Source organism: Aythya marila (genome assembly GCF_965140915.1).
Source record: "Aythya marila genome assembly, chromosome: 6".
Classification (NCBI taxonomy): Eukaryota; Metazoa; Chordata; class Aves; order Anseriformes; family Anatidae; genus Aythya; species Aythya marila.
Window position 1 is genome coordinate 12,152,730 of NC_139047.1, and position 13,553 is coordinate 12,166,282.

General features: G+C 37.5%; 1 protein-coding gene across 3 annotated transcripts in view; it reads left to right on the plus strand.

The window, feature by feature from the left end:
* BMPR2 (bone morphogenetic protein receptor type 2) overlaps nucleotides 1–12,204 on the plus strand; it is a 133,013-nt gene extending 120,809 nt beyond the window's left edge. For all 3 annotated transcript variants that reach the window (XM_082764066.1, XM_082764065.1, XM_082764067.1), the window contains 3 exons: nucleotides 1,202–1,374; nucleotides 2,507–3,786; nucleotides 5,506–12,204. In XM_082764066.1, coding sequence (XP_082620192.1) covers nucleotides 1,202–1,374; nucleotides 2,507–3,786; nucleotides 5,506–5,756 — 1,704 coding nt within the window. In that variant the 3' untranslated portion in view covers nucleotides 5,757–12,204. The remainder of the gene's footprint in view (nucleotides 1–1,201; nucleotides 1,375–2,506; nucleotides 3,787–5,505) is intronic.
* The last annotated feature ends 1,349 nt before the right edge of the window (nucleotides 12,205–13,553 follow it).

The following is a 13,553-nucleotide window of genomic DNA, read 5'->3' on the forward strand; positions in this document are numbered from 1 at the left end:
AACTTATCCAGTACAGTATCTCCTCATTGTCCCTGAGGGTGCTTTTAGATTCATGTCCCTCTGCTAGGGGTATTTTGGTTGCTTAGCCCTTCTTCAATCAACTGTGGAAAGGGAGGTGATTTACTTGTGTGGCGGCTCATCCCTGTCTGTGCAGCAGTGATGTCTGCATCACTGAGCAGCAGTGACTTGCCAGATGCAAGTGATGCCAGGAGCCTGCTCTGTGGGCAAGGAGCTCTTCGCTAGCAGGCAGAGCTACTCTTGTCTTTCGCTGCCAGGAGTGAACATGGCAGTTCTGGCACAGAAACAATCAGCAGGGCCCAGTGAATGCTTTAGTGCCCAGCTGGGACTATGCACTGTCAGTAGTGCTAGAGAAGTTAAACCTGGGCTGAGATGTGAGACATTCTGGCAAATTATATTCTATCCATAGGGCATAACTGGCAGCAGGGGCCCATAAACGTCTGTCTTTCTGTGCTCAGGATGCAGTGCAAGTACAAATGTTCAGAGCTCGTAATTTCAGTTGTCTCCTCTCCAGGTCTCTGACCATATGGCAGCATGATTTGGAGGTCTTGAGCTCTAATCCTGACTGCACCATTCATCCCACAGTGTGATCCCAGGAAAGTGTGTCTGTTGCCATTTCTCCATCTGTAAAACAAGGGCAGCAATAATCTCCTCCCATAGTGCAAACAAATTCACCAACATTTCACTGAGGCATTTGGATATTAGGGTAGTGTGCAGAAGAAGAAAAGCATGATGAAATGAGCAAGGCTGTGTCAATTGCATACAGTGCAGGGCAGCAAGGCAAGGACCATTAGCTGAATTGTGAGGATAACCATGGCAGTGTTTCCAGAGCATGGTCAATCCTTTGTACATGGCATTCATAAAGCAAGGAGAATGAGCACACGCACATAAGAGAGGGTAGGCTGAAGGGTTGCTTGGACAACTGTAAATGTAACTTTTTCTACATAATTATCTTCCTACTTTGGGTGTGTGTGAGGTATGATAATGGTAGTCTTTAATATTGCTGTTATTAGGGTAAACTAGCTTTGAATTAAATTGTGTTGTCTATCTTCCATGTCTCTTTCTCACCAACTTGTGACTATTTTCATCCACATCCATGCAGTATGCTGCCATAGAACAGTAAATTAGAAGCATGATATAAAGGGAAAATAAGAAATCAGGATTTTATTTTATTTTATTTTAGGCCGTGAGGTCACTTAAAGAAACAATTGAAGACTGTTGGGATCAAGATGCTGAAGCTCGATTAACAGCCCAATGTGCTGAGGAGAGGATGGCAGAACTCATGATGATTTGGGAGAGAAATAAATCAGTTAGTCCAACGGTCAATCCTATGTCAACTGCCATGCAAAACGAGAGGTAAGAAGATAATACATTCAGTTTTAGTTGGCAGTAAATGTCCAATGCTTAGCTCACTCCGGAAAGGAAGCTAGAGCACGCTGTTCACTTCATGTTTCTGCACCTGTGAAGTGGATGTGTGTTACATGAACTAGCCTGCACATGGGTGTTGTATGATATGATCCTGATTGTTTTGTATTGCATGAATCCACAAAATAAACAATTTTTTATGGCTTTGGGTTCTTAAGATCTGTGATACATCCCCAAAATTCAGACACATTGTACATAAACAACTGTATTTATCGCAGAGGGGCGTTTTAAGATGCATTTATACAAGCTGTCCAAACAAGCTTACTAAGACCTGAAGAGTCCATCAATTGTCTTTTTAACAGATTTTGCTAAATGATTCATTAAATTTCTGTTTAAAACGTTCTGCTAAAAGCTATGAATGGTCAGGCAGTAAGAGTTCAGGAAACCTTTAAGACTCAAACCTATAGCTATTCATTTAAAGAACTACAGGATCATTTTTTAACTCACCATTATTCAGACCCCAGTGAGAGAGGTGCTGTGCATTTTTCTTACAAATGATCCAGACGGAGTGAGAATTTGCAGAACTGACATATGAGTACTTAAATACTACACACTAGAGATCTGGATTTGAGAGAAAGGTAATGTTTCTTATGTGGCACAGTTTGTCATTAAAGAATTCTGTTCAAAACATGGAACACCTAAATTGTTAAAAAATGATAGATTTTTCATGGTTTAAGAGCTTGTGACTTTTTCCCAGCATCACGTTCTCCATCATATGTATGTAATTCTTGTTGCCCTTATTCAGCATCACATCTCTGCAACTAGAGCAGGACCTTAGCTGTAAAAATACTGTAAAAATAGAGTATTGGACAAATAGAAGAAAATTACTGTTATCTGACTTACTCATATAATAACATTTGTGACAAAACTGCTGTCCAAGTAAAACCACTTTCTGCTATCCAGGACTTTTCAAGGAAGTTACAGAAGGATCTGAGTTCTTGCTGTATCTGTCCTTTTGTATGCATGAAAAGAAATAGACATTCACCTCTCTTAAATGAGAGGCTTTGTAATATGAGGTGATATTTACATACATGACATTAATGTCACTTATTTTTTCTTAAAGGAATCTGTCACATCATAGACGTGTGTCAAAGATAAGGCCATATCCTGATTATTCTTCTTCCTCCTACATTGAAGATTCAATCCACCACACTGACAGCATAGTGAAGAACATTTCGTCTGAACATTCAATGTCCACGACACCACTGACGTCAGGGGAAAAGAATAGAAACTCCATTAACTATGAGCGGCAACAAGCACAAGCTCGCATCCCTAGTCCTGAGACAAGTGTCACCAGTTTGTCCACCAATACTACCACCACCAATACAACTGGCCTCACTCCTAGCACTGGCATGACCACCATATCTGAAATGCCTTATTCAGATGAAACAAACTTACATACTGCAAATGTCATGCAGCCAGGTGGGCCTACACCAGTTTGTCTGCAGTTAACAGAGGAGGACTTGGAGACAAATAAACTGGATCCAAAAGAAGTAGATAAGAACCTGAAAGAAAGCTCTGATGAGAATCTGATGGAACATTCACTTAAGCAGTTTAGCGGGCCAGATCCACTCAGCAGCACTAGTTCCAGCTTGCTTTATCCACTGATAAAACTTGCAGTAGAGGTGACAGGACAACAGGACTTCACACAAGCTGGCAATGGTCAAGCATGTTTGATTCCAGATGTCCCATCTGCTCAGGTCTATCCTCTCCCCAAGCAACAGAACCTTCCGAAGAGGCCTACTAGCCTTCCTCTAAACACCAAAAATTCAACAAAGGAGCCACGGTTAAAATTTGGTGGCAAGCACAAATCAAACTTGAAGCAAGTGGAAACAGGTGTTGCCAAGATGAACACTATCAATGCTGCAGAACCTCATGTGGTGACAGTTACCATGAATGGAGTGGCTGGTAGAAGCCACAGCATAAACTCTCATGCTGGCACAATCCAATACGCCAATGGTGCAGTGCCATCTGGCCAGACAGCCAGTTCAGTAGCACAGAGGGCACAGGATATGCTTCAGAACCAGTTCAGTGGAGAGGATAGTCGACTGAACATTAATTCAAGCCCTGATGAGCATGAACCCTTGTTGAGGCGGGAGCAGCAGGTTGGCCACGATGAAGGTGTTCTGGATCGCCTAGTAGACAGGAGAGAGCGACCACTTGATAATGGCCGAACAAATGTTAATAACAACAACAGTAATCCATGTCCAGCACAAGACACAGCTACACTGAGTATCCAGAATGTAGCGAGAAATCCTGGACAGACCCAGAGTAGAAGAGCACAGAGGCCTAATTCACTGGATCTGTCAGCCACAAATAGTTTGGATAGCAGTAGTATGCAGTGTAAGTGCCTGCATAACTTAAAGAATTTCCCTGACACTTTTTACTGAATAATTACATATATCTGCTTGAATAGGAAATACTCCTGTGTCCCCTATCCCTCCCCAAAGCGTGCCTACTAAATGTCCTATAAATTTAATTTCTATCAGAACAATTTCAATCTTTCCAATCAAGTCCTGTCTTCCATCTCCATGAACTCCAAAATGTTTTAGGTCACTATCTGCCTTCCACATATATGAATTAAATCTGTCCCTTTCAGCTTTGACTCTAGAAAGGGATTGATTATTACTCTTGTTATTATTTACAGGGCATCGACTTTGGCAGCTGCAAAGCATATTGAAATATCTCCTATTTCTTCCTTGAGGGACACATTGCACTTTCTTTTCCTTATTTTTCCTAATTCTCTTAAGAGTAGCTGGTTTTAAGATGCATTGTTTAAATAAATTCTTATAAGTACTTATGCACTTCATGACTTTTAAAGCAATTAATTTTACTGCATTAGCTCAGGCTAGATGGACAGTCAGGCATAACAGTTTGTTATCTCAGCTTCAACAATTAAAGCAGTCCTTTGCCAGTTTATATTTTATACGTATTAAAAAATAGAGAAGGAATTTGAATAGACTCCTTCAAAATAACTGCCTTAGAGTTTTAAGCCTAAAGTTTTAAGAAGTTACAATGGGACTTTTCACAATAAGAATGCAATCATGTAGTTATAGTTAAATTAGGTATATTCTCTGAGTTTATCTTCAGGTCTGTTGGAGCTATTGGAAAGGTTTCCTAGATAATAACACTTCAAGACTACTCTGTAGTCTTTGAAAGTTGCTTGCAAACCTCTGACTATGTTTAGGTATAGACTGACATACTACTGAAATACTCTGGGGTGCCAGGCATTGCACATTTGTAAAGAAAAGGTTTAGAAATTAACCAGAACAGTTCTTTCAATAAATGTAATTGAATATTTAGCAATTGAATGTTTAAACCTTCCTTTTAAGTCAGAAACCTTAATTTTTGTCTTTACACATTAGCTTGAGTTGAAATTTTATTGAGGTAAAGAAAAAAGATTATTGTAGTAACTTTCTTTATTTGGAGGTAAAGAAAAAATAAAGGGTTTGGAGGTTAAGTATAGTGATTTTAACAGGCTTCTACTGCTGAATTTTTATCCGGTTTCAAATTGACAAGCAGGTGTTTTTGCCAGTTTTACAACCTAACATCCCAAATCCTGTTTAGGATCCTAACAAAGAATAGACAGTTTTGCCTCCAGGCAAAGGCCTCAGCCTTGCCTGGGGCTTTGTATGTAAAGAAGTGTTTGTGTAGTGTAAAGTAGGATTACAGAATCTATGATTCAATTATGCTATTAAAAGTTTAGCCTTTGCCATCCTGTAGCAGCTACGTTATTTTTTTGTACCTCCCATTACAGCTAATGCAAGATATTATGATTGGAAAAATCCCCTGAAATGTCACATGCTGATTCTGCTGTTTGATGCCGATGTGCATTTGAGGTAGTGACGCAAACTACTTCACTGAAGTAATTTCTGTCAGAGAACAGAATTTTCCCCCCTTATTTTAGTAGCAGCTACTATAGCTGTCATGCCTCTGCCATACAGTTGCTTCTTAATAAGATTTTTTTTGTTTTGTTTTGTTCTGCATGAGTAACCCTGGACTCTCCAGTCTAATCTTCCCTGTAATACTATTTTCTACTTTTTTTTTTTTTTTTCCCTTCAGTAGGTGACTCCTCACAAGATGGCAAATCAGGCTCAGGAGAAAAGATCAAGAAACGTGTGAAAACTCCATACTCGCTCAAGCGGTGGCGTCCCTCAACATGGGTCATCTCTACTGAGCCGCTGCACTGCGAAGTCAACAATAATGGCAGTGACCGGGCAGTCCACTCCAAATCCAGCACTGCTGTTTACCTTGCAGAAGGAGGCACTGCCACCACAATGGTATCTAAGGACGCAGGAGTGAACTGCCTGTGAAATACTTTAAATGCCGAAATGACCTTTTTTTTTTGCATTATTTGAAACAAACATGCAGAAGACATTTAAAAAAAAAAACAAACTTTCTCCTCCTGTCAGCAACCCCTATCAAGGACTCGCTTTAAATAGATTTCAGCTATGCAGAAAATTTTTAGCTTATGCTTCCATATTTTTTTATTTTGTTTTATTTTTTGAATGTTTTTGCACTTTTATTTAGTATCACTAAAGTTAAGTCTGTCTGTTTTGACCACGGAATATATATATGTGTATCAAAAATGTGGTCTCAAAATATTTTTTTAAAAAAAAGTAACAGAAAAGTATTGCTGATAATCAGTTTGGACCAGTTTCTTAAGGTCACTAAGATCATAAGCAGACTATAAGACAGGTTTGACTGCAGTGGTGTCTTGTAACCATGTTTTGATTTCTGTGCACAAGCTAGTCTGTATATTTCTATGTTTCAAAGTGTATTCTCTTTTGATTACCCCACCCTGCCATTTTTCTTGTGTCATGTTGAAATGTGCAATAGTCTATAGTTCACAGTATGCTTTATTGAAAAGTGTTTCTAAAACTGCCACGTGTTCCTCTTTTTGTATTTGTTAATTTTTCCCTGACAATTGAGCAGTCAGCCAGTCATGAGAGTGAACTTTGCACACCATAGCCAGCTTGAAGCAGCTGCCTATATCACATTGTGCTCTGAGGTGACAATGCATGAATTTTTCCCCAGCTTGAAAGGGCTTTTAAAAAGGAATGAAAAATATGAGCTCAGTATCTTTCATTTGATTCTTCCAAACTGAAGTGCTTTTCTTTACCAGTAGTAGATGCCAGCCTGTGAAGTTCTGAGTAACAAACCGTTGAACAAATTTAAGGCAACAGTTTCAGCCATTCTTGTATGTTATTTTGTGTGTAGTTTCAGCCTTTGTGTTTATGTAAAACCGTACTTAGATCACTAATAGTGTACATTGAAAAATGCATTTTCAACATAAATCTAAACAACTATCATACTTAAGAACTCTGGTGAAGATAGGTTGCAAAGATATTTTGTTGACGCAGAGGAAAAATCATAAATCTTATTTGGCACAGAACAGTTTTGGGATGAGTCACAAATCTTTTTTAATTTAACACCTTACAGACAGTTTGGGGTAAAATCAGGCTGATTATTTATGCAGCTAGGTGCATCCTGATTGGCTGCTGTTGCTAAGTTAACTCTTCTTCCCCTCAGATTTTTAAAGCCCTTCATTCATCTTGTTAAAATCTATTGTATGCTTCTAAAATTCATGGTTATGGGTGTTTGGGGACAGGAATATTTTTCCTCTGGTTAGACCCTTCTTTCAGTTTGTATGTAACACTCCACACGTTGATTTTGGGTGTCAGTGAACATGAATGTAATACTTATTAAGATAATTTTTTTTTTCATGATCTCATGTGGAACCTCTTAAACTCTAAGTTTTTGTAGAATTATCATTTTTACTGCCTACTGAAAGAAAATTAATTTCCTTACTGGTCAGGACTTACTTTTGCCTAAGAAATATCCTTCCACCTAAGAAATACTCTGATTGAAAACACTTCAGTAAAAAATACTTAGATTAAATATATGTATATATATATAACACATGTCAGTCTTTGGTACTGAGTAAAGGAAAACTGTTAATGTTCAAAGAAAGAAAATCTATGCAGTCAGCCTGCCAAACTCCTATGGCAGGATACTGGCAGCAAACAATTGCCTCCCCCAACCTATCTTCTTTCAGCAGTCTGAAACAGATGCTCTGTGCTTTCAAGCTCATTTGTTTCCTTGCTATTGTATTACTTTTCCCCATGAGTTAAACTTGCCAACTCTGTTTTGTACATCTGATATAACTGGCATAATATATGCCTTGCTACATCTGATTCTTGCTGTTTCTTAAACCTTTGTTTTTGCTTGATTTCTAGGATTTTTCTCCTGTAATACTTATTAACGGTTTCTTAGAATCTCTGAGATATCTCCAAGAGATAATTCTAAATCCAGACTTTTGATTCAGTGTAGTTGCAGAAATGCAAGATATGAGACAGTTAGGAATGCCTGTGTTCTCTAAGTACCAGTTTGAGTAATACTTTTCATCTCTGAGGCACAATTCTGTTATATCGAAGTATAAATACATTGTTATATTTCTCCTCTTCAAAAATACACCCTTTCTCTGGTTTTACTTTTAATTCACTCCCCATCATCCCATCTGCTGCAATCTTGCATCCCAGATGTTGAAAACTTGCCAGTTGCTCAGCTGGGTTTCAAGACCTGAATCAGAATTTTTGGCATTCTGTTCGTAATGTTGGCTGTGTTTTGCATCTCTTTTCGACTTCTTCAAGTCCACATTTGAAGTACAGTATGTTGTTTAGTGATGATTGCTGTATCATGCATATTGAAGATTCTTCACTCCTTTCCCAATGACTTTTTCATTTGCCTTACATGTATCATCCATCAGTATTTCAGAATGTGGACTGAAAAGCATATTTAGGACTTTCTTATCTAACTTGACACTCTAGGGAAAGAAAAGTTATTTGTCCTGACTACTGCTTCTTTCTGCTAAGACAGATCTGTAGCAGTCCTCTAGCCTTTCATTTCAGTCCAATGCTTTAATTAGGAAAAAAAAATCCAACTTTTTTATACTTCATGCAATGAAAATCATTTTAATGCCAGATGAAAAGGTTCTTCTGCAATTTTCTTTAAGTATTCTTAAAGCAAGTATAATAATTTCACTTCCTTTATCTTTTTCTGTAACTTGCTGGAAAAGCCTTTTGGTGTGGATTATAATTAGCAAAAGGTATTGGATTGGTAACCTACCATGGATAAATATAATTTGTAACTTGATAGAAATGTGTACTTTATCACAAAATATCCTATAGATTAAATAGAGAAAGACTATTTATTTTAAAAGGTCAGTCAAAACAAACTCTTAACTGTGTAACAAAATATCATATTTCTGCACAGCTAGATGAGATCAGATTAACAGTTTGTTTTTAATGGTTATTTTAGTAATGTCCTTTTTAGCTCACAGCACATAATCCAGTCTCCACATAATACTTTCTCTGTAAATTAAATGATGTTGAATTTTATCTAATATCTTGGAGAATCGCCTTTAACCAAATAAAATACATGTAAGAGAGAATTCTACAGATCAGACACATGGATAGATGATAAATGTACCATAATCAAGGGAGACAAATGTGTTTTATTTCTTTACTTTTTTTTTTGCATAATGATTAAAGTTGATAATTTTCTGTCAATATCTCATGTAAATTGCAGACAAGATAAATATAGAAAAATGAAAAAAAGAATGATAGTGTAAATATATATGACTTGTGCTACTGTCAAATAGGCAACAGTAGAATATTTGCTATGGTAATTTATAATGTATAATTCAAGTCAAATATTACAGCAAACATTTTTGATGTTTCTATATTTAAGCCAAAATTCAAAAGCTTATTCATTTTAGAAAATGACATGCTAGTAGAAGTTAAATGAGTTACTTAGGTTAATGCAATGTCTATTTTACCGTTTCCTATAATAGTGATACTCGCCAACATGACATGGTTTTTAGAATGTGAATTCTAACCATTTGAACAGACATGCCTGCATAGTCAAATTTATTTTCTTCTAAAATTGACATGTGCAAGTAAGATTATCTGGAACACTTCCCCTGAATTTGCTTACAAAGCTCTATGCTTCATGTGCTAAACAATTAGGATTAAAAATGGCTTTCTTGGAACTCTGAGATGCACTTAAATTGCACAGCTAAAAGCTAGAGTTCCTAACTTACAGGAAAACTAGTTGATACTGTCTTCTTCAGAATATTCTCTGAAACAAGGAACACTTTTTTGATTGTGTTTTACTTTCTTACCATAGTTCATTCGAGTCTTATTTCCATTTTGAAAATTATCTAATTTTCATCGGCAACAGTTTCATTTTTTTTAGTGCACAGGGGACAAAAAACAATGAAAGATGGATGCTGGCAGGTTTCAGGAAAAACAAATGAACAGAACCCTTATTAATATGTTTATAAAGTGTGTATCTTCCCATCTGTCAACTCTCCTAAAAAGAAATCTTTAACCCTACCTGCCTCAGAAAGGACAATAAGGAGGTTCTGTATTTGTATGGAATGGATTATTGGGAAAAAAATAATAATGAATTGTTGTGTAGAAATTACATATGTATACCTGTATAAAAATAATGAAGTTCCCAATGCTGAAACAGTGATTTTAAGTGAGAAAAATAATAATTGCTTAGCAGAGTAGTACATGCATGACCTGCTGTATATGAAATTTGAATTTGGAGCAGTTTATTATAGATTGAGATAGGTTTGATTAGACTATGAAAGTTGGGTTATAGACTGGATGACTTAGATTTTGCGTAAATTTGGATTATTTGAACTTTTCTATCTGCTCTCCCACTATCCATTTTGCCAAGTAAATATATTAACCTCAATGTCCTTATTAATTTGTTAAACTTTAGTCCTTTCTTCAGTGAGAAAGCTATAGCAGTAGAGCTAAATATATATATTTTTATGTAAACTCTGTATGTATTTAGATGCATATGCATTATATCCATAATTCCAAGATTAAATTCTGTGAGTTACAGCGTCAGATGTTAGCACTGGTAGCAAGCATTCTTTTTCAGATACCATTTTTAAGTAGTCTTTGCAATAAAAATTGGGCACAGACTGAGACACATAATCCAGCAGTGTAAGATCTCCCATGACAGACTTGTCATTGTTTTTTTAATGCAGTAGCTATTGTTAGGTGTGTGGTTGCCCTTTAACACTTTTTTTTTAGGCCATTAAATCCAATTACATTTTAGGCTTCTATGTTGTCATATAAAACCTCAAGCTATAGAAATACATATGTCTGTTATTTTTTTCCCCTAAATTGGTTCAGGTTTTATGCAAAATAGTAAAAATAAATAAATAAATAAATAATAATAAAATAAAAATTAGATTTCTCATTTTGGGGTTTCTTCTGTACTGACTAAAATTGGTAGCAGAACTTCCAGTTACGCAGCAAAGAGATTTAGGCATTCCTGCAGATCAAAATGGGAGTTTGGTTTGGCACAAGTTTATCTGAGGAAACCAATATCAAATCAGCTGGTGCTTGAGCCAAATGCAGTTGAAATCAAAGATGAGTCTGCCATTGATTATGAGCAAGGGAGAGCTAGTTATGCTGGCATTGATTTTAATAATTTCTTGGGAGGATTAGCCCTGGGAAAGCCAAGGTAGAATGTTAGTTAACTTCAGTGCATAGGTCATGTTTCAATAGGCACCATAACTGTCACAGTAAGGAAGGATTTCTTCAAAGTTCTTGCAGGCTTCTGCAGATACATTACAGCATACAAGTGTCAGGAGCATAGTATCTCACCTGGTAATTATTTTAAAGCAGAAGTAATTACCCTTTATAACTTAGAAGCTTCCAGGTCTCCCAGAAGTCAACTTTTATAACCCATTAACTTGTTTTAAAGACAGAGCAAAAATGTTGAGGTTTATTTCTAGAGCACTTGATTCACTTTTTTTTTGTGCTTCAGGACTGTATCATGAAGTATCACAGTTCAATCTTCCTTATTCAAAAGAAGAAAAGTAGGTAATATTTCTGTAATTTTTAAAAAGTCAAAAGAACACAAACAGGCAAGTCCAAGTTATCACTGCCTTTCATTTGTCACTTGAATTTTCTTATTTGTGACTCCTCTGTCTCTTTCACAATGTTGAAATGTACTTAAAAAGGTTCGTATGTAATGTTTCTTGTCTGCTTTTTGTCTCTAGAGGAAAGTGTGCTCTATTCACATTTATATAAGCTGGAATCATATTTTACAATTGCTGTTGATTATTTTCCCCCCAAATGCAGTATAAGAGGAAAATGAACATGGCAAAGACTGATTTCTAGGGTTTGGTCTTCTGTAGAGGCTGAAATTAGGACATGTGAAACTGCCATTTTCCTTATGAAAGACTGTAAAGAGTATTTCTGAGCGAGCTTTTCTGGGGAAGAGGGGGGAGAAACCCTAGAATATGGAGTCTCATCAGAACCCTTTTGTTAACGGGTATTTTTGGTTTTTCTCTCAAATGATTGAGGAAATATCATGTATGAATTTATAAATAATTGCTTTCAGTTATTTCTTTTGTATAAGCTGCCCAATACCCTTGCTATGCTATATAAGTTGTGTTTCATGGAACAGTGTGAGTATGAAATGAAAAGCTAATTTTTTTTAATCATCTGTGGATGCCACTATGAAAGCTGACATTGTTAAAGCCACTACAGAGTTTTCTATGAATACTTGTAAGAATTGCTTTGTTATATATAAACCTAAATAAAGAGATTGTATTGATACAGAGACATTGGATAAGAACATTTAAAAGGCTATTCTTTAGGTCTAAAAGAAAAGGCTTGCTGTAAAATGGTGCATTATTCCATTTATTAAAGATCATATTAATGACAAAAAGCATGGTCTTTTGTGGCTTTTTCATGGTATTATTGGCCATCAGTGCTCCCAAGAGTGAGGGGAAAACTGTTGCAGTATATTATTTTGTTGGTGGAAGAATGAGGAACTACTTCATTACTGTGAGCTGAACAGGACCTTCAGATACTTCAAGCATGTGACAGATTATACATTGCACTGTTATCTGATAACAGCGTGAAATAATTAGGGCTTGCCTTTACTACATTAATGCACTGCTTTTTCGTCTGTTCTCACTGGTCAGCACTTAAGATGCTTGCATTAGCAACTCAATACAGTTTGTGTGCATTTCAAACTGTGCAACATGCATCCTTCACCTTTTAGCACCAAGCACTGTACTCTGGGACCTCGCTGGCTTCAGAACTTCCTGTTACACACAGACTGGTGGGGCACATCCTGCACCTCAGTAGCTCTGGTGTTTACATCTCTCCTCCTTACTTAATTCTTGCTGATTTATTTTTCTGCATCCACAGCAATAATGTTTTTTGCAAGCAAGTAAGAAGGTGGGTTAAGTCTGACACCTCTGTGGCCAAAGAGCTACCTTATGAACAAAAAGAAAGAGCATGAAGAACTTTCTTGCTGTCATGAATGAGGAGGAAGCAACCAATTGAGGCAAGTAGTGTATGGGTTGAACACTTGCATATACTGCAGTTCACCTCAGCAGCCTCACAAATGGATCTCGAAATCCCTGGCTACAGGGAGGGACCATTACAAGCCTTCCTGCTGGTGAGCAGGAAGCAGTCACCTGTGATCTTCAATGCGGGATGTACCTTGGGGGGGTTTGCCTCAGAAGGATTAGGAGATTAGAACAGTTATTGACAAGGAGAAGGTCCCTCCCAAAAGACAGCACTGTGCTTACATGTGGTGGCTTGCTGTTGGCTCAAGGTAACTGAACACCAGCTCACAGGAAAGAGGCTAGCTAGCCTGGTCTTACTCCTTACATGTGAAGCTTTAAGAACAGGCTCACGATGCTCTTTTTATCTAGAGGTCTCAGTGACATTGATGGGAGCTTGGAACCTTTTGAAGTCCTCTCACGATCAACTCCAAGGAAGTTACATTTCCCATGAGGCTGTAGTCAGGAAGTCAGTGGGTGCCTAGGCCACCTGGAGCTCTCATTTCCTGTGCCACAACAGGCCTGTTCCCTTGTTCCCTGCGGTCCTGCCATATGTGGCAGCTCCTCTTCTGGCACAGGTGGGAAAAGTTGGTTGGTGGCAGTGCTGCAGCAAGTCTGGGGAGGCGTGCTGAGTTGATCAAGGACAAAACCAGGAACTCCTGTATGCCCACTCTACCTTTGCTAGTGCCCTGGAAGGCCAGGCTGCAGCTGCCAA